The sequence below is a fragment of the Brienomyrus brachyistius genome, chromosome 22, assembly GCF_023856365.1.
Source record: "Brienomyrus brachyistius isolate T26 chromosome 22, BBRACH_0.4, whole genome shotgun sequence".
Lineage (NCBI taxonomy): Eukaryota > Metazoa > Chordata > Actinopteri > Osteoglossiformes > Mormyridae > Brienomyrus > Brienomyrus brachyistius.
In genome coordinates this window covers 14536497-14559822 of record NC_064554.1, presented here as the reverse complement: position 1 = coordinate 14559822, position 23326 = coordinate 14536497, and the positions used below count along the sequence as shown (strand labels likewise).

The following is a 23326-nucleotide window of genomic DNA, read 5'->3' as shown; positions in this document are numbered from 1 at the left end:
TGGAAGATGACGTAGAACAGGGACATGAGAACAAAAGTACAGTCAAGTATGCATATTGAGAAACACCCCCCATGTTTAGGGTTGGTCTCTGTGGAGGAGGTGTCACTGGCAGACAGCTGCCACAACAAAGAGGGCAGCGAGCACCTCCACGGTCTGCCCAGCTGTGCTCCTCCGTTACCTATCCCATTTGGACCTTCTTAGTCAAAGCAACACTGGGAGCCTGAGGTCCACCCACTTGTCACCACCAGGGTTCTGTGTATCTTACAGTGTCGCTCGTCTACGTTAACCCACCGCACACATTTCTTCTGAAGATCTGGGAGTGCCGCTGTTCATAATTGTTTTGTTTGTTTGTTTTGGTCTATATTAATTTTGTTTCAACCTACCAGTTGAATAACCTGTGACTGTGACTCATTATATTCAACTGGTTGGTTGAAAACAAAATCTTGGTCCGGATTTTTACTTTCTGGACCTGAACTATCCAGCTATGGTCTTAACCATAGGTATCAAGCTGTAGGAGGCTTCTGGCCATGCAGGCCTGGGTTGCCTGGCAACACAGGTAGAGAATCTCATGTCACCATGAAGGGGGAGTTTAGAACGGATGCAGGCGGAAAGTGAACGGGGACCACAGTCTATTCTGCGAGGGGGTGGTGAAACTCCAGTTGGGAATGAATCACTGCATGTTTGATTTCTACACTCTGTCTTCTCCTGTGTGGTAACCTGCGAATCCCATAAGAAAACACAGAGCGTGTCTGTGCTAAATCCAGCCCTATTCCAAGATGTCCAAGACTCTGCTGTCCACCACCAGTGGGACAGCTTTCCCCTTTCCCCACTACCCCCACCTCCACACAAGCTGATTTCTTACAATTCCACAAAACCCTGGGTCCGTCTAACAACAAGGCCATGCCGCCGATATCCCAGCAAGCCTCAGTCATGCTCTCCGGTCCAGCATTGCTGGCTTGGCCTTTTCCTCATGCCAGCTTGACTGAAAGTCGCATCAAAAGTGGTTAAACATCAACATTGTAGGGGTGGAGCAAACTGTCTTCAGCGATAATGCTTCTTTATTCTGTCAAGACTACATTTTCAAGATATTTAAATCCTTTTTTTTTAGCTACGTGACATTGCCATGTATTTTTTTTTTCATCGAGGAAGACCTGTCTGTGAACTGAGGATCCGTTCAGCTTCTTCTGGCCATGCAGAGAAAATTAGGTCATTGTTTTCTGATCGAGGGAGGCAAAGGTTGTGCGCATATCCAACATCGACGAACAGTTCAGGGACAGATTGAGGGGCGTTCGGCCCCAAAGATGCAGGAGAAATGAAGATCACCAGACTCAAACCTACTTTCCTTCATATTTTTGCTCATGGAAGAAGTCTTGTTGCCTAGCAAAGGAATGGACTGGGGGGGGGGGGGGGGGCAAGAGGAAGTATGTGACCTTTCCAAAACTGAAGTTGATACCCACAAACACGCGCAGGCTCATACACGGACCTGTAACTTTTCAGACATACTTCCTCTGCCACCTCATCTTTGCTAGTTCTTCTTCCAACAAAGTTCTACTTTGTAACAGCACAACACAATCTGAAAGCACCCCCCTCCCCACATCCTTCATCCGGGGAAAGCTGTCTACATCACTGTGGTGTCCCCAGGTAATGTTCAACCCGTACCGTTCCAACCACAGACCTGGGTTACATCACAATGCTGGCTGCTAGGCCCTTTACTGCGACTGTGACTGCAATCACGCAGAGGTGACAAGGTGCTGCGTGTTTAATTGCGGGTGTTTATGGTGCGAGGCCGTATGTCCGGGCGAGGCTCGTCAAAGCCCCGAACGCCTCTCCGAAAACCTGCCGCACGCCTGTCCTGCTGGACCATGGTCCACCTCTTGGAAGGTGGGCTGACCTACCCTGCCAGGAAATGCACGTTGAAATGTGCAGAGTCCCTCAACTGCCAGCAGGCCAGCTGCGGTTTGTGCTTACAGCAGGAATCTTCTCTTAGGCCAACAACTTCTATCTCTGAATCCTTCGTCTATCCTCAACTTCTGCCCTTCATTTATTGATCTCATGCTATGGGTTCATGGATACCCTAAAACTCGGGGATGGTTCCCATTGATGCTTCCCTTGCTCCACTGAGCAGCACGTTTTCCAGCCTCTCCTTTCAAAGTCGTACCGTGAACCACTGGGCCCTCAACTCTGTGACCCCCTCCTACTCTCCCATAACCGTGGTCCATGTGGAAAGTCCACGGCCAGCCAGCGACAGACAGCATCATAATGCTGAGCAAGGCGTGAGGGCGGGCGGTCTCGCATGCCAGCTGGGGTACAGACCTCGTAGCCAGGCTGTTCCTGGTATTACCCCGCTGGGGAGGTACCAGGAATGCCCGGCCTGATCTGGCAGAGGCCTGCCCCTTGCAATCAGCCAGGTGCACACCTGCGTAACCCAACGGAGGTCTGAAAAAGTAGTGCGACTGCATCGTTGACGAATGGCGCCAGGCCGGAAAAGCGAAGGGTTTCGCCTCAAAATACAGAGCAAACGTACGACATGCGAGAATTGGACAAATGGGGGCCCGGGTGCCTCCAAGCAGCGGACGCGCTAAAAATAGGCCGAGGTTTCTGGTTCCCTGCCCTACCCTCCCAATCTCCTTCCAGGTGTGTGTGCGTTTTAAATATACAAAAGCCAGTCACAGTCACATGCAACCTGACTCCGTAACAAAAAGACGGGCTAAATCAGAAAAAAAGCAAAGATTATTAAACCTGGACACCTGACCTGGCATCCATTTCTGCTGCCAAATCAACCCCCCCCCCACCCCCCACTCTAAGTACGATTGACAAGGCAGCAGCTGGCATACAGTCAGATACACTCATGAAAGCAACCAGATCCACTGGTAAACTGCAGGGAGAGATTTACACACTATTTTAGAGCTAAAGATAGCTAGCAGACAGAGCCTTTTAGTTACCTTAATTCTACAAAACCTTTTCTCCTGCTTTCCTTCCTAAATAGCTAATCCCGGACATTGCTAAAGAAGCTATCCTTTAGCTGCCTTACATGTGTTTCCTTCTCACTCTCGACATTTCATTCGGGCTTGTATCCAGCACCCTGTAGCTCTGCTGTGCTTCTCCCATACGTTAGTCTCTCTTCCTGGATGTTGCTTTTGCAGCCAAGGTTTTCCCTTAGATATCTGCCGCGTGGCTTCAGTTTCGTGTTCCTTTTTCGGGGAAGCCTATGAGTGTTATAAACCAGTGTTCAGCTGCTGGACGTATGACTGGGGAGAGGCTTTTGACTATGGAGAGGCCTGCTTGGAACTCCGGAAGATTCCACCTCACGCTACATGTTAAGAACATATAACTATAATAGAGGTTCGCAATCGCATTCTGCCAAAATCATTATTTTGTCAAACTTTAGGTTGACCTTTTAAAGAGTTATGAGAGGTGGACCGCCTCATAAAATCTAGTATCTTGCTTTCCCGTCATCTAAATGTGCCAAATTGAGCCTTATGTCAGCCTTGTATATGTACAAGAGGAAGCTAAATACTGGTCCGACGTTGTCCTCCCATGCTGTACTATAACTTACTTCAGACCTCCGAGAAGGAGAACGAATTAAACGTATTAAATCACTTTTAAATTATTTGCGGACATTTGTGCCGCAAACCTTCGGTATAGTTTTTCACGTCGCATTTCCAAAAACAGCAGAACTACAGCCAAGCGGAGAAGCTTTCGTTTGTAAATCTGCTCCCCTCTCATCCAGGCCACATTCTATACTGAGAGCTGGACCTGAGCAGAGACTATAAATACCTCAACATTGGGAGGGTCAAAAGTTCAGCGGGGGGGGCTTTTCCTCTTCCTTTCCTATTCCTTACCCCGTCATACTAGCTGTCAGCTACGAATAATCGTTTAACAGATGCTCACTTTCCCTCACGGTTCACGGTCAAACCAAAGTAAAAATTTCACCGCGAAGGAAGCACATTGACTGGTCGACCTACTATGTGGAAATGTATCAAAGGTAGATAATAGCTTTAATGTTCACAGCACCGGGTCTGGACCTGGAGATGTGTGAAGCTTATTTTTGTTGGGCTTTAAAAATTATAACAGATTATAAACAGTTAATCTGTGTGCGACTTGCAAAACAGCCTTTATTAAAGAGCTTTCAGATTTACCTCTTAAATATAAAGTGTTTCTTCGTTTTGTTGTATGAATTAATATGAAAATTACTATTGAGAGTGAGTCTCACAAACGAGGACACAGTTTGTTTTTTTGTTCAGCGTCTGAGGGTTTCTCCTGTTAACCGACATCTTCACATTAGAGGAAATTAAATTATAGAGCAGATGAGAGAGACCCATTCAATCTGAATAAAATGAGGCTGGTACGCTGGAAAAATCATTCATGCAGTTGTGTGATTAATGTATGGGCACAAAGTGATATCCGACATTAACTTCAAATTTAGCCTGCAGGTGCTGAAAGTGAAGGAGGTACATTGTTGATATCTCTGGCTTGTTATTCTGCCCAGGTCCCACTGAACCAAATTATTTCTTTTGTCCCTCTGATCCTCATTCACAATATGACCTCACTGGTCCACGTTGTCATAGCAATGTTAGTAGAACACCATAGCATAACGATTCAGGCTCTTCCGAGTCCCCTCATCTGATTGATGATTTTATTCTGTGGGCCTTGGGGTCGCAACCTCGAGCAAGCACACTCATACTTTGGGGTGTATCAGGTATGGACACCCCCTGGCAGAAATTCAGTTCATCTAAGCTGCTCCTGGACAGAAGGAGACAGAGCGAGAGAGGCGATCTTAAGCGACTTCCAGCTGCAGAACGCAAATCTTTTTTCGTCTCTTTAAGAGCAAAAATCTGTAAATAGTAACCACTTCCACCCTTGCGGAACTTTAGCCTCTGTGACCATATATAGAAAAACGTGTGGTCCTTCTTGATCTGTCAGCCTGTGTGGGTAGGATGCATGTTCCAAAAATATAGCATCTGCAGCAGGTTTCTGTGAGCTGGGTTCTACTTCTGTATTGTTCTGGCCCATGGAATGGATCTGGCTCCTGAACCGATAGGAAGAGGAGACTTTGGCAGTGAGAAGGGAGAGCAAATAGAGTCTATTTCAGGCGCACGATAATGATGGTCATTGTGCATGGATGTCCCCCCCCCACACACACACAGCTACTCACTTACACATGCAGTGCCGTGAACCTGTGACTCTTCCTGTTCATTTTTGTATGACCTACACCTTCTTTCGCCCAGGAGAGAACAATAGCAACAGCTCAGGAAATGCATTGCTGCAAAGTAATCCAAAAATACATTAAGTCCCTCAGTTTTAAGGTCTCCTTTTTGGGCAAAGAGCTACAGGTTTCTGGAACGTTCGCATGACGTAACCTATCCGGCGACATAATTGGTTTTCATAACTGACAGTTTTAATTAGACTGATGCAGTGAAATTCCCAGTCCTGAAACTGTATTCAAAATGGTCGCTATATTCATTTCCTGTATACAGTGAACAAGTACGAGTGCGAAGTACATTACACTACAAGCATAACTTATTGTCCTCTTTATCACAGAACATTTTTTTTCATGTCGGGATGGTTTATAAAAAGCACTTCCACGGCTTCCGTATTTTTTTGGATATTCCTTCCTATTGCTGGTTCATAAAATGAAGAACTTTCCTTATTTAAAAGTCTATTTAAAAGTGTTCCAGACAGGTTTTTACTTTTGAGCTCACCACTTCATCTGCTGGTTGGTTGAAGAGCTTCATGTGACGGCAAAAAACTGTAGGATCAACAATAGATTGGAATATTATGTTGCTTGAGAGCTGTGGCAGTGTACTGGGGAGCCTGTTCAGCTCTTGTTGTACCAGTATGACATAAAGACCTTCATCGGCACACAGCCATCATGTAGAAACAGCTACAGGCTAAACAGTCATTATAGATAAATATCTGCAGTCTGCGGTCAGTGTAGCTGCCATGGCATGGGCCTTGTTAGACATACAGCTATCGCAGTCCGACCAGTAAACAGGGATATGAGCAGCGTAATCAAGCTTATAACCAAGAGAAAAACAGTACCAACTGTCCAAGTGAATCCAGCCATTACTAATGAAAAGCGCTGAAATTGTATGTCAACAATTCCTAAAAATTGAATTAAGGGCAAACAAAACAAAAGACAGGGCCGCCCGTTCTAGTCAGGGTTGTGTGTGCATGGGAAGGGGGAGGAAGGTCATTGGCTAGTCTTAACCCTGATCTTTGATGTCCTTTCTTTGCTGTCAGATGTGGGGGGGGGGGGGGTTGAGAAGGACTGGAGCATTCTGCTAGAGAGTGGCCACGAAGACACTGCGGTAAAGAGTGTTGCTTTAATACAACAACCTATTACAAAACAATCCGAATATTCTCAACATGCTGATGCACCCGGAAACTCATGCGATCGTACATGCAATGAAATGAAATTAAATGAAACAAAATGAAGTGAAACGGAATGCAAGTGCATCGCCGAATTCCAGCTGTCAGCGATACTCAGCACGTCTCTTGACCCGATCCTCTTAAGGCCCTTTGGTTCTGCACACTCTTCAACCAGTGGAAAGAGTTTGATGAATATGGAAAAAAAAAGGGTATATGCTGTAAGCAATTAGCAAGTTGCCGTGACTGAGAAATCGTTGCGCCCTGGGCGTTTATCAGGGCAGTCACGTCACACAAATTCTCTGGATCAGGACACAGACTCTACTCCAACAGCACTGACCTTTCCAGGGGCTCAAGTGCCCCATAAAGGAAGGTTCCCAGCAGTACGAGACCTCCATCTGCTTCCCATCGAGGAACTTAATGCGTCTGAAAGGGTGAAACGCTGCATGCTCATACACTCGTGCCACGTTGAACACACGCTTGCACGTACACACACATTTTTAAAGACGCTCTCAGACATGGAAAAACAGACACATTATTGCCCTCATAAACAATCCCTTGCGCGCACATTTGCACACAAATTAACATTCATTATCAGACACACATTGTAAGACAGCCTAACATCCATTTACATAGTCAGTACAAAACACTATGTACAGTAACTCGAGATATCTTATGATCGATGAGAGCGGACAATATCCATCCATCATCCATCCATTTATCCATCCATCCATCCATCCATTTTCCAAACCGCTTATCCTATTGGGTCGCGGGGGGTCCGGAGCCTATCCCGGAAGCAATGGGCACGAGGCAGGGAACAACCCAGGATGGGGGGCCAGCCCATCGCAGGGCACACTCACACACCATTCACTCACACATTCACACCTATGGGCAATTTAGCGACTCCAATTAGCCTCAGCATGTTTTTGGACTGTGGGGGGAAACCGGAGTACCCGGAGAAAACCCCACGACGACATGGGGAGAACATGCAAACTCCGCACACATGTGACCCAGGCAGAGACTCGAACCCGGGTCCCAGAGGTGTGAGGCAACAGTGCTAACCACTGCACCACCATGCCGCCCCTATTTATCCATCTATCTTTTGAAAACTTCTTCTGCTCAAGGGTACAATGAACAGCAACAACCAAGGGTTTCAAACTCTTTCCTGTTTTCTTTTTTTGCTTGACTAATCTTTCAGTATTTAAACAAAACTAGTCTAGGTTAAATAATAAACAGTGACTACGTCAAATAATCAGACCTCGACTGGTCAAAGTATAAATAGGGGATAGCGGATAGTTTATTGAGTTCGTGTGACTTCTAGCAATTATGGAAGACAGTTTGAACACAATCTGATGAAAGGGGTCATCTGTTCCTTCAGCTAATATGAATTTGGATGTGATTTTTAATTTTCAGGAAGCTCTTTGTTAAACTACAGTAAGAATGAACAATGCATGGAGATAATTAGTAATCAAAACATCCAGAGATTAGATTATGATTATATTTTCTCTTACTACAGAAATATACTGCAAATTTCCCGCTTGCGAAATGTAGCACATTCTGAGAATCAAAAACATTTATTTGGGGTCAAAGGGTATTAAACAGGATATTTCAGTTCATCTTTTATTTCTTACCCTTGGCTATAAAAACTCTGAATGAGTCTGATTCATTCCTGGCAATGAAAACAACTGTATGACTTAGCGTTGATTTAAGTGCTGATTTAAAAACTGGCAGCATTTTCCTGATTTCTGTTGTTCTCATTAGCACAGGGCCAGGATGACTCAGATCTTGCTCTGTTGTCTATTTAACACCAAACAGCTCTGACAGGCTCTGGCTTCTTGCTTCCACGCACGGAGCTACGTGGAAACCATCCCGATTGCGGTCAAAGACCCGGCCAGGATCTGCACCTGCTGCCCTTGTGGCCTTGATTTTAAACGAGGTTCTTCAACTGTGAATCAATGACAGGCAAGACGCCAGAGGAGGGATGGAAGGAAAACGTGGACATTCCAGGCACGCAAGGCCGGGCCTTTGCAAAAAAGAAAATGCAGTTTCCCGGAACTCAAGCCGACCCCCGCCTCCACCCAGACTCCATCGCTGAAAACCTCAGGCCCTTAACTGCTACCACCACAAATCAAGGTAACCACTAGATTGCAGAGCAAGGCAGTCTCTTGGACATATTAGCGATAGTTTCATTACCGAACCTGTAATTACATCTCCTAATTTGGTTTAACTAGGTCTGTTTTTAATAACAGCTGAATACATGGTACAACAAAAAAACGTTCATTCAACAGTCAGTGGACTTAACTAAACATGACTAATCGTCAGCTAGGATACAAGCTTTTGAGAAAGGTTTTGTGATTTCGAGGGCTTATCAACTGGATCAAATGACAGTTAAACAGAAACCAGTTAGAATGACAAACCATCACAGACATCAGAAGAGATAGTTCAGAATTCCCTCTTTGGCCAATTGTGTGGAACTGACGCAGTTGTTCTTTACAGACAGATCCTGGATTTAAAAACATGAGCACTGGCTGCACGCAAGCGGAGGCCAGTGCTTCCTGCATCAAACTGAATAGGAAATGGTTGGAGGAGGGGTGATATGCATTCAATGACCACTGACAGGACATGTCAGGACACATAGCAGCGAGCTGGGTCAACAGGGAAGCCCTGCTGAGTGTGTGTCTGTTTGGACAGGGATGCTTTACCTCAGAATTGTGGGGGTCCAAAATCTTAACTGGCTTAGCATTGCTTCTAGAGCAAATACCGAGAGGAAGGGTTTTGTGATAATTCTACTAAAAGCCAGTCATCTTAGCTAAGCCATCAAATGAGTGCATTGAGAGACAGAACAAGAGATGTAGATGCGTTTTTTCTTTTTTTGAGTTTATATTTAAAAAGCAGAGCCGCGCAGCCTGTTGATCTTGACGGATCTTTGTTCACTATATCACAGCAGGAATGAAAGCAGGGTGAAAAGAGCCAAAGATTTCTGGCAAATGATCCCTGGCAGACATTGTTCATTACGTCGAAAGTACCTCTGAGCCTGCTGGTTTCGCTGCACAGTCCCCACACACCTCCATGAAAGGGCCTGTTGACTTATCTTTGCAATGCAGTACCCCTTTAATTCTTCCCGTTCCTCTCCGGTGCTCCAGTCTAATACTTATTTCTTAGCCACCCATTCCCACTTCAATGGATACACAAGACAGCCATTTAAGATTGTGAGTCCTTCAAAAGTTGACAGTCATTCTTTTGACTCAGTTCAGAACCGACCAAATTATTGTCAAAATGGGAATTGTGGCCCGCGGGGAGTAGATTAGCCAGCATTGGAAAATCATAAGAAATGTCATTTCAAAAAAGCTTTCAACCAAGCTAGGATCTCCTCTGTCATTGGTGTATTACATCAACTCAGTGTCATCATGTTTAGCTAATTTTATTACATCCATCCATCCATCCATGAAGCCTATCCCAACACAGGCCCCAGGGCTGGGGTACACCCTGCTTTTATGTGTGCATGTGTGGGGTGGAGGGGGTTCTGGAGGTATTTGTAGCAGTTGGGTATTGTTCCGTTTACCATAATTGCTTCATACACCCACATCATTAAAAAGAAATCAGAGGGGCGGGGGTGTTCCGGTAGAATTTAAACTGTGACAACCGGCACAGTAAGGGGACCCCCGTTATAAAGTCAAGCAACCCCACAGGACTAGCAAAAAAAATCTCTGGCGCCGCCCGCGTCTATATCGTACCATGTCGCAAAACTTAAATTTTCAACTTCCAATATATACAAAAGAAAAAACACAATTTTTTACTTGACTGAAGGAGATAACTAAAGAAACATTTTTACAGTGTAGTTATGTATACATATATGTAAATAATCTATGTATAGTTTATGTCAATCGATTATATTTTTAACGCTTCCAAAGGTAAGAAAGCTTGGGCAGCTTGACAGAGGCCGGTCTTCGCACGCTCACATCTGGCTTTGTCACTTCCCCTCCTCCAATGCAAACGAAGCTCGTGCCTGCTTGTGACGCAACAGCCCGGCGCGGAAAGAAGGCCGGTAGGGGCGGGGACATAGTGGGGCGTGCGCCACGATTGGGTGCCGGGCGTTTAAGGCCACGCCCATCATACGTTGACTCAAAATCCCGCACGCGTTTTTCTAGACGTCGTGCACTTCTGCCGGAGTTGCTGGATGTGTGGTAATAGAGAAGCAAGTATTGCTTTTTGATTAATAGTGAACCCGAGAGGGTACGAGTAAGCGATGTTTCTCTTATGAACTTCTTCTTGTGTGGCGTGAGACAAGATTTCATATTCTTTAAAAAAGGAAGCCTTTCCACGTCTTTTACTACTTTTTTATTTTATGTCTTTGCGGTCAGCAAGATGCCCCGGCAGGTAAACAGTGAAGTGTTTGCTGAGGAAAAGGAACTTTAAGTCACCGGTTTTCACGGGGGAAGTCGTTTTGTGTGTCGCTGTCAGCTCTGACCGAACTACATTTTCCCTTTTTTCGTATATTTCTAGCTTCTTTTTGAGGAAAAATCTGCTCTTTAGTGCATGCTTATCTGTTTTGTACCCACGGGAAATTATTATGGACAGAAGACACAGACCGGATGGTACGATCCGTCTCGGACGGCGTTAGCGAGTTTGCGGTGTGCGCCGCCTCTTGATTTACTGCACGCGCCCTGGGAGTGACAGTGGATGCTCGCCTTTCCCGAAGGTTTCCCAGGTTAGACCCTACTTGAATGCCTTTCCCAGGATTTTGTTGGCTTCTGTGCTGCAGGCAAGGGTTCAGTTTACTCGGGAGAGACTATGGGGAAAAAGAAGAGGAAGAATCCTTTGAGTTGCGCAGCAAGGACGAACTAGCGTGCAGCGTACGGGTAGGTACTTTGCAGCCTCACCTTTATCCACATAAATCTCATGTGATTCATCTCTTTTTATTCCTCCCAGTAAAATGTATCGATTTCATTGTCCTAACTGCCAAACGCTCCGGATGGGCTTTATTTCGTAAGCTGGAAAAGCTGAAATCAAAAGATGGCTCAAAAAGTTGTCCGGAGAATGACAAAAGCGGAATTATATTAATTGTTTAACTGCACTCTAGTCTTACATGTGCATCCTTTACATGCTCCATGTTGCTAATCCCCGAAATAAATTGTACCGAGTAATTTGCGGGATGTTGTCAGAGAGGTCGGATGGGTGAAGAGACGCTCGTTCGCTTGCTGTCCCCCCCCCCCCCACTGCTCGCCTTGTAATTTAAATGTGTCTTGAGCGAGGTGCTTGAGTCAGGTGGCACCGAAGAGCGGCCAGCCAAGTCGTCTCCGAAACCGGAAAGTTCACATTTCCATTTTCCGCTGGTCCGCTCGACAGATTCACTACTAATAAATTATTCTCCCTGCACTGAAAAAAAAATAGTTACAACGCTCACCGATACTGTTCTTACCGGATTTAAGTCATAAATTATTCGACTCAACCATAACCGCTCTAATGAAATGTTCTGTTCTTATTGCATTTATATGTACGCTTTAAATATAACCTTCGAGTCATACAATACACGTTATTACACCTGCTACTTTTAAAGTCGGCGTTTTGTCACTCGAATGATGACTATGCATAACTACATTAGTCTTTCATTAGTCAGTTTTTGTATCTTTGTAGTATTTGGCAGTAGCTATATCGTTGTTGGGCAACATTGTACATGATGAATATGAATTTTGGCAGCCCTCCATTCTCTTAAAAAAATGTCTCATTGTCTGTCATCTGACTGGATGGAGCACAAAGTTTCCAGTAAGATTCATTCATTTCTGAAAGGCAGTAGTTGTTCTACTTTTAAGTCATTACTCATTTTCAAATGGCATCTGAGAAGATCCTTGTTCATCCAGTCCTGGCTGAGAAATTAATACGATGAGGTACATGAGACCCAAGAGTGGAGGTCTTTTAAGATCACAATCCCAAGCAATAATTCTTTTGACTGATATTTAGAAATGGTTCCCCTACCAACAGGTCTAAATCTCCTAATTCCCTAAAGTATGTTACTGGTTAGCACACTTACAGTGCAATGTTTTGGGACAATAATCATCCGGTAGTATATGAACCTGGAGTACTTCTGGCAAGCTTGGAGTTTCTGTCTTTCATTCATTAGTGCTCAGTAATTGCATATTTAATTTGGATTGTCATGACCTGGAGCTCATCCGAGAAAACTTGTTACAATTCAAATTGGGCTTTCGAGCCCAACACAGGCAAACTTCACCTCAGAGTTGTGCGCAAAAGCCTTTCTGGAGCCACTTGAACCATGTTTGGATATTGAGAAGAAACTCGAATATTCCCAATGGAGTTTGGGCGGTATTCAAACCCACAGTCCTGGACGCTGCGAGCCATCACCCTGCCCGGCCTGTCTTTCATCTGGCTTAATTCACACTTTAGTGTTGTACTGTTCACCAGCGTACTCCTGCTAAGCCTCACTAATACCCTTCCCCCCAGCAAAACCCTCTCACTGGCCCCTACTGGCTTGGAGAAACATTGCCTCAGCACGCTGGCCCTTGCTATGCGGGCCTCCCTCTCCCATCCGTGTTCTGCTGTGTCTGTCCGACCTAGCGTAAGGCAAAATCATTTAGACAAGGAGCCTTGGAGAGGTTCCAAGGCAGGAACCAAAGATGATACCAACGTCAGCAAGATCGAGGAAGGCCAGAGAGAACAAGTGGGCAGCTGACTGAACAGCGGACCTCTCTTCTTTTCAACAGATTGCTGACCCCTCAGTCCATCTAACCCAGTAACATGAGCTATAGAGACTGATCAGCTCTAAGAACAGGGGCTTGCATCGTCCTGTCTATATATTGGTATTGGCAGGATCGGTGTGAGTTATGTCTACCTGATTCAACCATTGAGGTTTTCGAATGGATCCCAGACAACCCTTCTCTCACCTACTGAGTTTCTGTCATTATGAGCTTTTATTTGCTCCACTACCTTTCAGACACACATCTGAACAGGGTACCTGGAAATAAACATGATGGTCCAAATCCATCTTTCTTGTGTCTCAAACCTGTCCTTGCAATGATGGTGGCAACAGATTTGAGTTAGTTGAAGACTTCAACACCATAGAAACTAGATGAACATTTGGTCCTTGGCCTGACCCTGCCTGCAATGGTACAGGTGATCTGTGACATCTAAAAATCCAGATCCTTCCTTTTGGAGCCATGAGTGACGAAGAGTGATTTCAGAGTACAGTTATTTCCCACTGATGGACAGATACTCTGCTGTGAAATTGTCAAAAATGCTGAAGAGCAAACGATATCCATGTGTTGCATAAGTGTAGTGGAGTATGTCACAGGAGCTAATAGAAGCTTTCTTGAAATCTTGAACGCCTTACGACCCCAAGGATTTCACTCACATTGTCACAGTGGAAAAATCACTTTGTTTCTTTAGTACATTTTTTCTGTATTTGATTGTTGACTATAAGTTTAAAACCAGATATGAGGAGTTGTATTCTAGTAATGTAGATGACACATTGTACCCTGTCTCTTTGGTGCACAAATAAAGTCCAGATTGCATGTTCTGAGTGGTTGGTAGACAGTTTCCAGATCGTTCCAGTAAACCAAAGAGCTCTGTGCTGTGACACATTAGCCGAGGTGGTGATGTCTGTCATTCCTCACTCTTTGCTTTACCTAAACGGCTAAGCAGGGTGCTTATATTACGACAGTATCTGGAACTGAGCAGAAGTCTTATGGCTGCCGGGAACCAGAACCAGGCGGCGGTCGATGAAGCATTAATTATAATCTGTCACCTGCGCCAGCGGTAGCCGTGGCCTGCACTTGGCCCACGGGCCTGTCCCCATCCCCTAGAAGTAGCACATCTGGTCTGGAGAATGGCGCTGGCAGCTCTGGAGCGTTTCCTGTGGGTTACTCAGCCTCCCAGGAGATGGGGGCCCGGAAGTCAGCCACGGAATGAATGCATCACGCCTTTTCGGGCCCGAGTGACTCATGCCTTGCCATTCCATCCTGCCTCCTCCGGCACAGGCGACTGTGCCAGGATTTTCACTGGCATGCAATCCCCTTCCTTTTCCCCCCCTCCTCATTAGCTATGATGTTTTATTAACATGGGTGGTGGGGGAGGGGTGCAGTTTATAGAAATGCAATCAGTCAAAGCTTATTAAGCAGCAAGAGAACCCAAACAGGGAATTATGAAATACTAGGCTGCCACAGGCAGTCAGTTCACATTTGCCCAAATTTGTAATGAACTCTTTTGCACGTCTGATTCCATTATTTCGATGTACATTTTTTCATGTTGCAGGATTACACAATTCCCTATGAGGATTTTCCCTCTCAGGCTCCCAGGTTGCACTTTCTCCTACTGCTGTTGACCTGCATAATTGCATTGTTTGGTCTCAAATTGGCCTGGATCTCCTGGGCAGCGGGAAGTAGAGGAGGCAGGTTGGCACAAATGTTTCGGTGGTGCTGTGTAGCTCCAAGCTCATTCTCGGTTATTACTAGTTCTCATTAAGCTGCCATATGTACAAAAGTCTTCCCGTTACTGCTATACCTCTCCAGTTTAGTCTCTGCACTGCCAGTAGCTTACATGTTGAATAACCGGGAGGTGCTTTCTTCATAATAGGAAGTTCATGATACCAGCTTAAACTTATTTCATTGATTCTTTAATCTATACATAACCATCATTGGCAGTTTTTTTTTTAATTATCATTAACTACAGGTGCCAGGGTATGAAGTATTGGTCACTATGAATTAAGTTGCTTATTGTCAAGCTCATTTTAAAGGCATAAGTGCGGTCAAACGCAGCCATCTACTAGGATGTAGTCACCTGCATAATCTCTACCTCAATAGAGGTATATAGGCTTGGTGAAAAGGAAAGGGATAAGGACAAATCTTTCTGCTTACAGAAACTGTGAACCACATTGTCCTGATGCAGGACACATTACATAGTTTGTGTACCTCTAGAACAACAGTGCTCAAAGTGAATGTGAGCGCAATGGGCAAGAATTACCACAGCAATCCTCGCAGGATCAACGGATGTCTGTATGTTGTTTTGAGCGCTGCTGCAACCACAGTGGGGACTTTCGCACTGTAAATTATTAGGGGAAAGAACAGAAGAGGTTCAAAATAGTCCACTGTTCATTATGTCCATGTGTTTGGCTTGTCATTTCGTCCTTTTACTTCGTTCTTGTGAATTCAGACCAATCATTACGAAAACAGCCCCACCATGTATTGTGGCTGCCAGAAAACACAGCACGGTCTGCTATTAAGAGGCGGGGAAATGGATGTATGTAAAACTGCTGCCCATGGGAGTATTTGGGTCCACGTTGTTGCAACCACACGTGACCTGTTGCCCTGCAATCCGCTCGTCCTAAATTCAAAGGTCGATTGTCTTTGGTCAGAACCAAGGCAGGAATATAGACTGCTTCCGTGAAGTTGAATACTGAGAAGTATCTTAAATACTTCTAAGTGCCAGCTGCAGTGTAAACAGTCAGTGGTGCCAACAACAATTTTTGCACTTAGAGGGAATTTCATAGGCCTGCATTTGTTATGCTCAATGTCAATGAGTTTGCGAACCATGGAACTATGGGTCAGGACTCAGTGGTTGGGTGTGGTTTCAGAAACTTTTCAGGAACCCCAAACTTACTCATTCTTAAAATTCTGTAAAGGGAATGGCCTCGAATGGAACTCTCTAGAACAGTGTTTCCCAATCTGGTCCTTCTCAGGGGACAAAAATGTGGACTGTCCATGAGTCCTCTAGGACTGGGCTGGGCTCTCCTAGAAGAAGAGTTTTATGCAGGTCCCTCCTAGTCATGATGGTTCCCTTGTAACCTGGAGTAGAGTTCCTTTGAGATTTCCATCTTCTAATTTGTTTTCTTTTTCTTCCCTTTTCTTAAATCTTGGTTTCGATTATTCATGCGCCCCCGGTGTGTGAACCAGAGAACTCCAGGACTTTAGCATTTTTTATTTGCTGCTACATCCACTTACTAATTTAAAATACATTTAAAATGATGGAGACTGGAGTCAGCTGAAATATGACATTTCTTTCCCTAGGGTCCTCTGGAGGTGACATTTACTCAGCCCGTGCGCACAGCCAACGGGACGAATGGGTGAGTTGGTCCCCTTTCTCTTTGTGTACGTGCCATATTATTCTCAGTTGATGGCGTAGTTTCGGTGATCGTCAGAGTCGCAAAAGATTTTGCCCCCTAAAGAAAAAGGTTGCGACAATGTGACTGGGGAATAGAAGCTGTCAATATAGGGGCTTTGTCTTTATATGCAGTTTAATTACAGAAAGGTGTTTTGGCTTTAGTAGTCGACTCGAACTGAGAAACACCTCTACTGAAATGCTGGCCAGCAGGATCATTCCAGAGTGTTATACAAGACATCTCTTGCCGCAAACCTTGACCGAGCATTGATTAGATTGAAACGACTTGTTTCTGCGGTGACGCCCAGTAATAAATTACATCACCCCTAGACAGGTCTTTGTTCGTCAATTGGACGCTATCTCAGTGGAAAGCCATAATATCTTGGAACAATATTTTACCACTTTTGGCTTCGAGGAAGTAACATGACATGTTAACCACATAACATTCTGTCAAGTGTAGATTTTTTTTGTGGAGGGCTGCATTTGGTTACTACAGTACTGGCTCAGATGAGGTTTAAATGAGAGCGATAACTGATATTGTGCAGACACAGGACTGGGGTACTTTATGAAAAATATTCTTTGCAAGTTGAATGTGATGCATGTAGAGATGACCGAACTTTGAACTTCTGTTGTTTCATTGGTGTTCTTGGCATCTGGATAGGTGTGGGTCCGAGTGTGTGCGGTGCACATGGGTACACATGCCACCGCTGTCTCTCACCCTCTCTCAAGTCTGAGGAATGATGTGTCACTCAGGAAAAACTCTCGCCCACTGGATGTACCTTCTCACAGTTCCACATCAGCTAAGAATGTGAAGTGAAGCCACTAACAGCTTTATTATAGAGTGCTGTTTCTGGACCCTTATAAAGTTAGCTCAGTGGCAGGGCAAATTTTATTGTAAGTGCCCCTCCCCCCCCCCTCCCCAACGCCCCGAAGGGAGGTCCATTTGGCAGGAGTGTTTGGGGCCCCAGCCATGTCCCTGTGCCACATTGTTCAGTGGTGTGGGGTTCTATGAAAATGCAACGTAGGTCATTAGGGATATTTGTTAATGTGCTGGGTATGCACAGAATAACACTTCCCTGAATATCCTCAACATTTAAAATTGTAGTGTTGGCCTTCATTCCTCCTCAGCACTACCTACCAAATGTTCTTTAACTTGAGGACTGTTGACTTAGGATTCAGACAAGATTGATTGATTGCATCACTCCAGTGTAAATACATATGTACAGGTATATGTATGGCTGGTTTACATAGTCTGCATTTTAGATATGGAGTGTTTAATCCGTGCTATACGTGCTGTGCTAAACCTGCATTTTCTCGTTGGTTAGTCAGTCGAACGTGCACTTCCACAAGCCACCAAGCCTCAGATCAGATCAAAGTTTATGAAATGCATAACAGTACAGCGTACATTAGTATAGTGTTTCTCAAGCCATTCCTTGGGGACCCCTCCCCACAGATGCTCCATGTTTTTGCTCCCTCCCAACTCCCAGGGAATTGGGAGAGAGCAAAAACGTGGACTGTCGGGGGGGGGGGGGGGGTTCCCCGAGGACTGGGTTGAGAAACACTTCATTAGTAGATGCAGGCAATGAACTGAAAAAAGTAAATGCATAAAATAGTAATATAGAAATAAGGAAGTGTACAATGAAATGTGTAAATATGTATAATGTGTGAACTGTCCGTACCAATAGCGCGATCAGCTATTGAGTAGCCTCACTGCCTGAGGGGAATGTTCCTGCATAAATGGTAATGCATCACTAATAACTAATAGGGTTAATTATTTATCACCTCGAGCCCTTGCAGTGCTGAGCAAGAAAAGAATTGCGGTAATTAATGTAACAATACACTCCAGTGTATTGTTAATTCTCTTATTGCTTTTTGCGACTCTCTGCTCTACCTGATCTCAGCACAGTCTTTGGGGAAACATGCGCATGCAGCCCCACCCTGTGGCTCTCCCATCCCAGTGACCCCATTCGCTATCCAGAGAAACCTATGGGGACCATTCAGTAGCATGATATACTCCTTTGCTCAGTCTGCTGGACTGGCTTAGTGTGTGGGTTTGGCCAGTGAGATAATAAGCCGTCTCACAAAGAAACTACTTTTGGCCACGCCGTAACCTTAGCATTGGCCCTGGCTGGGGCGTGTGGCCGGCACACTTGTTCTGCTGATCTCCCACTCTCGCATCCCACATCCTCCACATCCTAGATCTGGAAAACCACCATGTTTATGTACTACCACCCACTCAATTGCATTATTTATAAGTTTTCATTCAGCTGTTGAAAGAATAATTGTCAGATCCCAAACTGCACAAAGCCACATCTTGTTTGTTCCAGATCATCTGTTTGCTTTTCAGCCTTTCTAGGTGATAGATCAACAAGGGCTTGATTTTAAATCGTATTATTTAATTAATTGAATGGAATTAGTATATATTCTTCATTTATAATTTCAGACCTATTTATTTTTTCCATAAGAACATAGCTGTAAAATCCTTAGTTGAAGCTTTCACTCTAACATGGTTTTAATTGCGTGATTCATTCAGTCAACAGCTCAAGGCTAATCTAGGAAGATCCCAGTCGAGGGGAAAGAGCGCTGTAAACAAAGGGCTGAGCACCATGATTGCGGCAGGCCACAGGTTATGGGGGGTGGGGGTGGAGATAGGCGGCAAGATGGAGGAAAATTAGCGTGGATTCTATCATTAGGAGCCATCGAGCAAAAAAGTGCTCTTCAGGGAAGAGAGCCATAAGGTGACTCAGTCCTATAAAAGGAACAGGGAGGAACGGGGACACTGCAGGGAGGGGCAGGCTCTGAATGCGTGCATCATGTCACATTGTTTAAGACGAGGAAAAAGAAGGAGGGGTGACAAGAATGTCATTTAGAACAACCTGAAGAAAGAACAAGTGAATATCGCGATTATTTACAGTCTAACCTGCTTTTTAAGAATGGAAAGAAATCTTTCACACTTTTTTAATGCAAAGAATTTTAGTTTTTTCTCTCTTTCTGTCTCTGTCTCTTTCTCTGTCTTTTAAATATTACAGCTGTAAGATGAAGATGGACTTTATTGATCCCTGGGGAAAGTTCTGCTGCATACAGCAGCGGATACGGTGTGCACAGACCAGCGTACATATAGTGCCGAACAGCAGAGGCGCGAAGACGGTACACAGAGTGCAAACAGAGTAAACATTGTGCGGACAGCGGTACACAAAATTCCCTTAACAAATGGAACATTGTGATACCACAGAAATAAAGAGAAGAATAATTAAATAAGTTTGAATAATAATAATAAATTAGTCCAAATTAAGAAATAAAGACCGACATTCTGAAGAAGGTAGAGATAATAAAATAGCTAATAAATAGGGTTTTATTAATCGATGGTGCCCACGCTGCGATCGAAGCGGCCTCTTAGGCCTCTTAAGGTATCTGTACCCTGTAGGGTTCTGACAATAGTCACAGCCAGAAGTGTCGACGTCAAAGGCACAGGCCCAAGCCCCGAAGGACAGCCGACAGCTGGTGGAGTCATACCACCCACAGGGGACGGCTTCTGGCGGCCTGCCAGACAGCCAGGGGGCCCCCCCTCCTCAGTGGTCAGGTTGGAGACATTCGTCTGTGTATTGCCTTGGCAAAACGCCCCGGGATATTGCTTTTTTTTTCTCATCTTGACTTCGCCCGTCATCAGCTTATTACCTTTGCATTGTTGTCCTACAAACAAAAGCAAGTCTCACCTGAAAGAGGCTTTATTATTTTAAACTCGTGAAATGACGCGCCATGCCTGAGGCGGCGGCTCCTCGATGGGGGAAGTTTAGGGACTGGGTTTCATCCGAGTCGAAAGGGGCCCGGATAAAAAGTAGGAGATTAGCGGTAGCAAGCGATGCCAGGGAGCACGCGAGCTGTGTTTGTCCTCTGCTTCGGGTGACCACCACCTCCTCTAACCTGATGTAGGTAGGGGTCCGAATGACGACACTAGCCCAGGGACCCCCACCCTTTAAATCCAGCCCTGTTCACTTCTGTCCTTCAATGGGCAGCTGGGTAATGTGGGGAGCAGACATGGGGACAGGTTCAACATGGAACGTGCCACCCTAGTGGCAAGAATATCATCCGTTTAAATTGCCGCTTAAGACTTAAGAACCGTAACTAATCTTGAGGCATGTTCGCTGATACAGCCTCCATTACATAATACCCACATTCATTTTCCCTATAATACAATTTTATCTAAAACCTATTATCTTATCAAAAACCCTATGATTCCTTATATACATTTTCTGGTCTGTCCCTCTTATCACCCAACTACACTGCATGTTTGTCTTCATGGTTTCTCCCCTTAAATCCACGTCAATATATTTATTTAGTGGTTTTTTTTTTTTTTTTTTGCTCTGTGTGTTATTCGGTCCTGAAAAATTCTCTGGCAGACTTCTTGAGTAAACAGATTTATTTTCAGATGGAAGGTCACAGGGCAACGTCACTGTTGTTGGATTCTCATTTTCCCACCGTACAAATCAGAAGCCCATGCTCACTCCAGGATTCCGCTGGGTTGCTTTCGACTTTCCCCTCACTTAAGCTTTGGATTTGACAGGAGTTTTGTTTTGAGTAATCCCACTTACATTTTTTTTATGCTGTGATTGAAGGGTGTTGGGACTGATAAGGTTTGGTTACATCACCTACTGACTGCTGGTTTTTAACTAAGGTTCATTCATGAATTCATTTGTCTGGATATGTGTCAGTTGACTAACCATTCCATATTTTGCTTTTCCTGTAATACCAAGAAGGAAAATGACCCTGGAAATGCAGACGGGGAATCCTAGTCATGCCACTGCACATCGAGTTCTCACTCTTAGGTCTCCATTTCCTGTTCGTATTCTGTCATCATTCAGATTCTCCGTGGGTGTGTGCAGGGTGGAGCCTCTCCGCTAACATCAGATGGAGAGCTTTCAAAGAGTCATTGTGATTGATCTAGTCGCTCTCAAGGCCAATGCTGGCCGAAAGCCGAAGGCTCTGGGCATAGGTCATGTGAAGACATCTAATCGGTCAAACTGACCTGATGTGAATTGTCTCAGATGCGGAGGCCCATGGATTAAAATTCGTGGTACATTTAGCACGTGTGACTTCACAACGGCTGTCGGTGTAGTAGTTGACCTTTTCACCTCTGCTTTCTAGATTAAAAAAAAAAAAAACGCAACGTAAGGGAGATTGGTGAATGTTCTTCCCATCGTTTGCCTCAGGAGATCTGCTCCCTTTTTGGGGAATGCGTGTTTGCTTTCATTCACACGTCACAGCGCGCCGCCCACTCGCTTGAGTTTGTGTTTCAGACCCCGCAGATGGTTGTAGTTAGCATGGCAGGGCTTCACGGCGTGACGTTCACATCTGGGCTGCAGAGCTCGGACCGCCTCACTTCCGTAAACAAACCGCATTATAAATTTTTTTTCCTTGCCTAAATTCCCCAGCCCCCGCTTTCTCCATGGGTTAGATTAATGTGCTTGGAATTTAATGCTGTCCCCCCCCCCCTTCGCAAAACAAATTTACCGGAGTATTGGAGTGGAACGACTCAAATTAAGTACGTATTTGTTTTAATGCTAAAATTAAAAAGAGAAAAAGCCTAAAGTTCGTGTAAAGAGAAAACATGTTTGCCTTGATTGTTAGATGACTTAATGAAATGGGACAGCCATGGACAGGGGGTGCTGATTCTAGAAAGGAGGAATCAGGACCAGCGATAGTGGAAGGGTAGTGTAAGATCAGCAGTAGTGTTCCATGGAGGTAATACAGCCTTGAGTATCTCTCTGTACAGCAGGCATTAGCTGTACAGCTAACAGAGGCATTAGCCTCTGGGCCATAGCTACGGCAAGATTGCACTTTTCTGCCGGCCTTTTATAATTTAATCCCTGTGTCAAATTGTTTCCTGTGCACCACTAACAGGAAGCTCCTAGTCAGCCACTCAGTCACAGCAAGCTCCGGGGATGCCGGGAAAACGGAGACACAGAACAGCCGGGGGAGTCCGGGAGCCCCCCCCCCCCCCCCACACACACACACACTTGAAATTCACTTCCCCCATTACCAGTGTGGCCTCTGCTTTGACCTTAGTGGTGTTCTTCTAGCCAGTGGTCCACCTCAATTTGTTTTCCTTTTGGAACATGACTTTTCAAGATGGCTGCCTAAATATTGCACAGTTATCCCCCAGTTAGCTTTTTATACGTCATACGGTAGATGGATACAAAGTGCTATTTAGCTAACAGATTGCGCAACATCACAAAATAAGCAGGACTTGCATAGCACCAGGCAGCTCATTTCTCCCTGCAAGAGTTAATATTTTTGTATACGTTTAGTTTCGTTCCCGTCCACAATACATACAATTTCATATTGTTCCCATGACCTTTCTGGAAAAATAACATACTAACTCCTGCTCCTTTGCGGTTTCGTTCAAGTTTCGTTCAAATGTGGACAGTGTTACGTGGACAGGAAAGTACTGAAAGGTCAGCTGGGACGCCATCTTGCTCGGACCGCATTCCCAAGATCTCGACTGGTCTGACCTCTCTTGTTAGGTAACGACGTTAAACTGCTGACAAGGGAATTTTTAAAACAAAAGGAGGGGAAAGCCCTTTGCGACCTGCCTGTACCAGTTTTATTAGTCAGCGTGAGTCAGGGCTAAAATCAGATGCTGGATGCACAGCACCAATGGTGGAATGTGGCTGCAGATTCTCACTGCCCGCCAGCCTGTAGCTGTAGATTTTCTCTGTCTGGCATGAAATATATTACCCCCGTCTGCCCCTTCATCTGGATGCCAACAGGGGATTCATTTTCGTTTGTGCCTGTGTGTGTCTATAAATAGCCGTATGACTTTGCGACCTGTGTGTGTGTGTGTGTGTGTGTGTCT

The 23326-nt window shown here is 45.0% G+C and overlaps 1 protein-coding gene across 4 annotated transcripts in view; it reads left to right on the top strand.

The window, feature by feature from the left end:
* Positions 1-10507: 10507 nt before the first annotated feature.
* plekhh3 (pleckstrin homology, MyTH4 and FERM domain containing H3) overlaps positions 10508-23326 on the top strand; it is a 32478-nt gene continuing 19659 nt past the window's right edge. For 2 of the 4 annotated variants that reach the window (XM_048991768.1, XM_048991766.1), the window contains exons 1-2: positions 10508-11228; positions 16383-16438. In XM_048991768.1, coding sequence (XP_048847725.1) covers positions 11094-11228; positions 16383-16438 — 191 coding nt within the window. In that variant the 5' untranslated portion in view covers positions 10508-11093. The remainder of the gene's footprint in view (positions 11229-16382; positions 16439-23326) is intronic. The other 2 variants (XM_048991767.1, XM_048991769.1) reach the window with 2 other exon arrangements.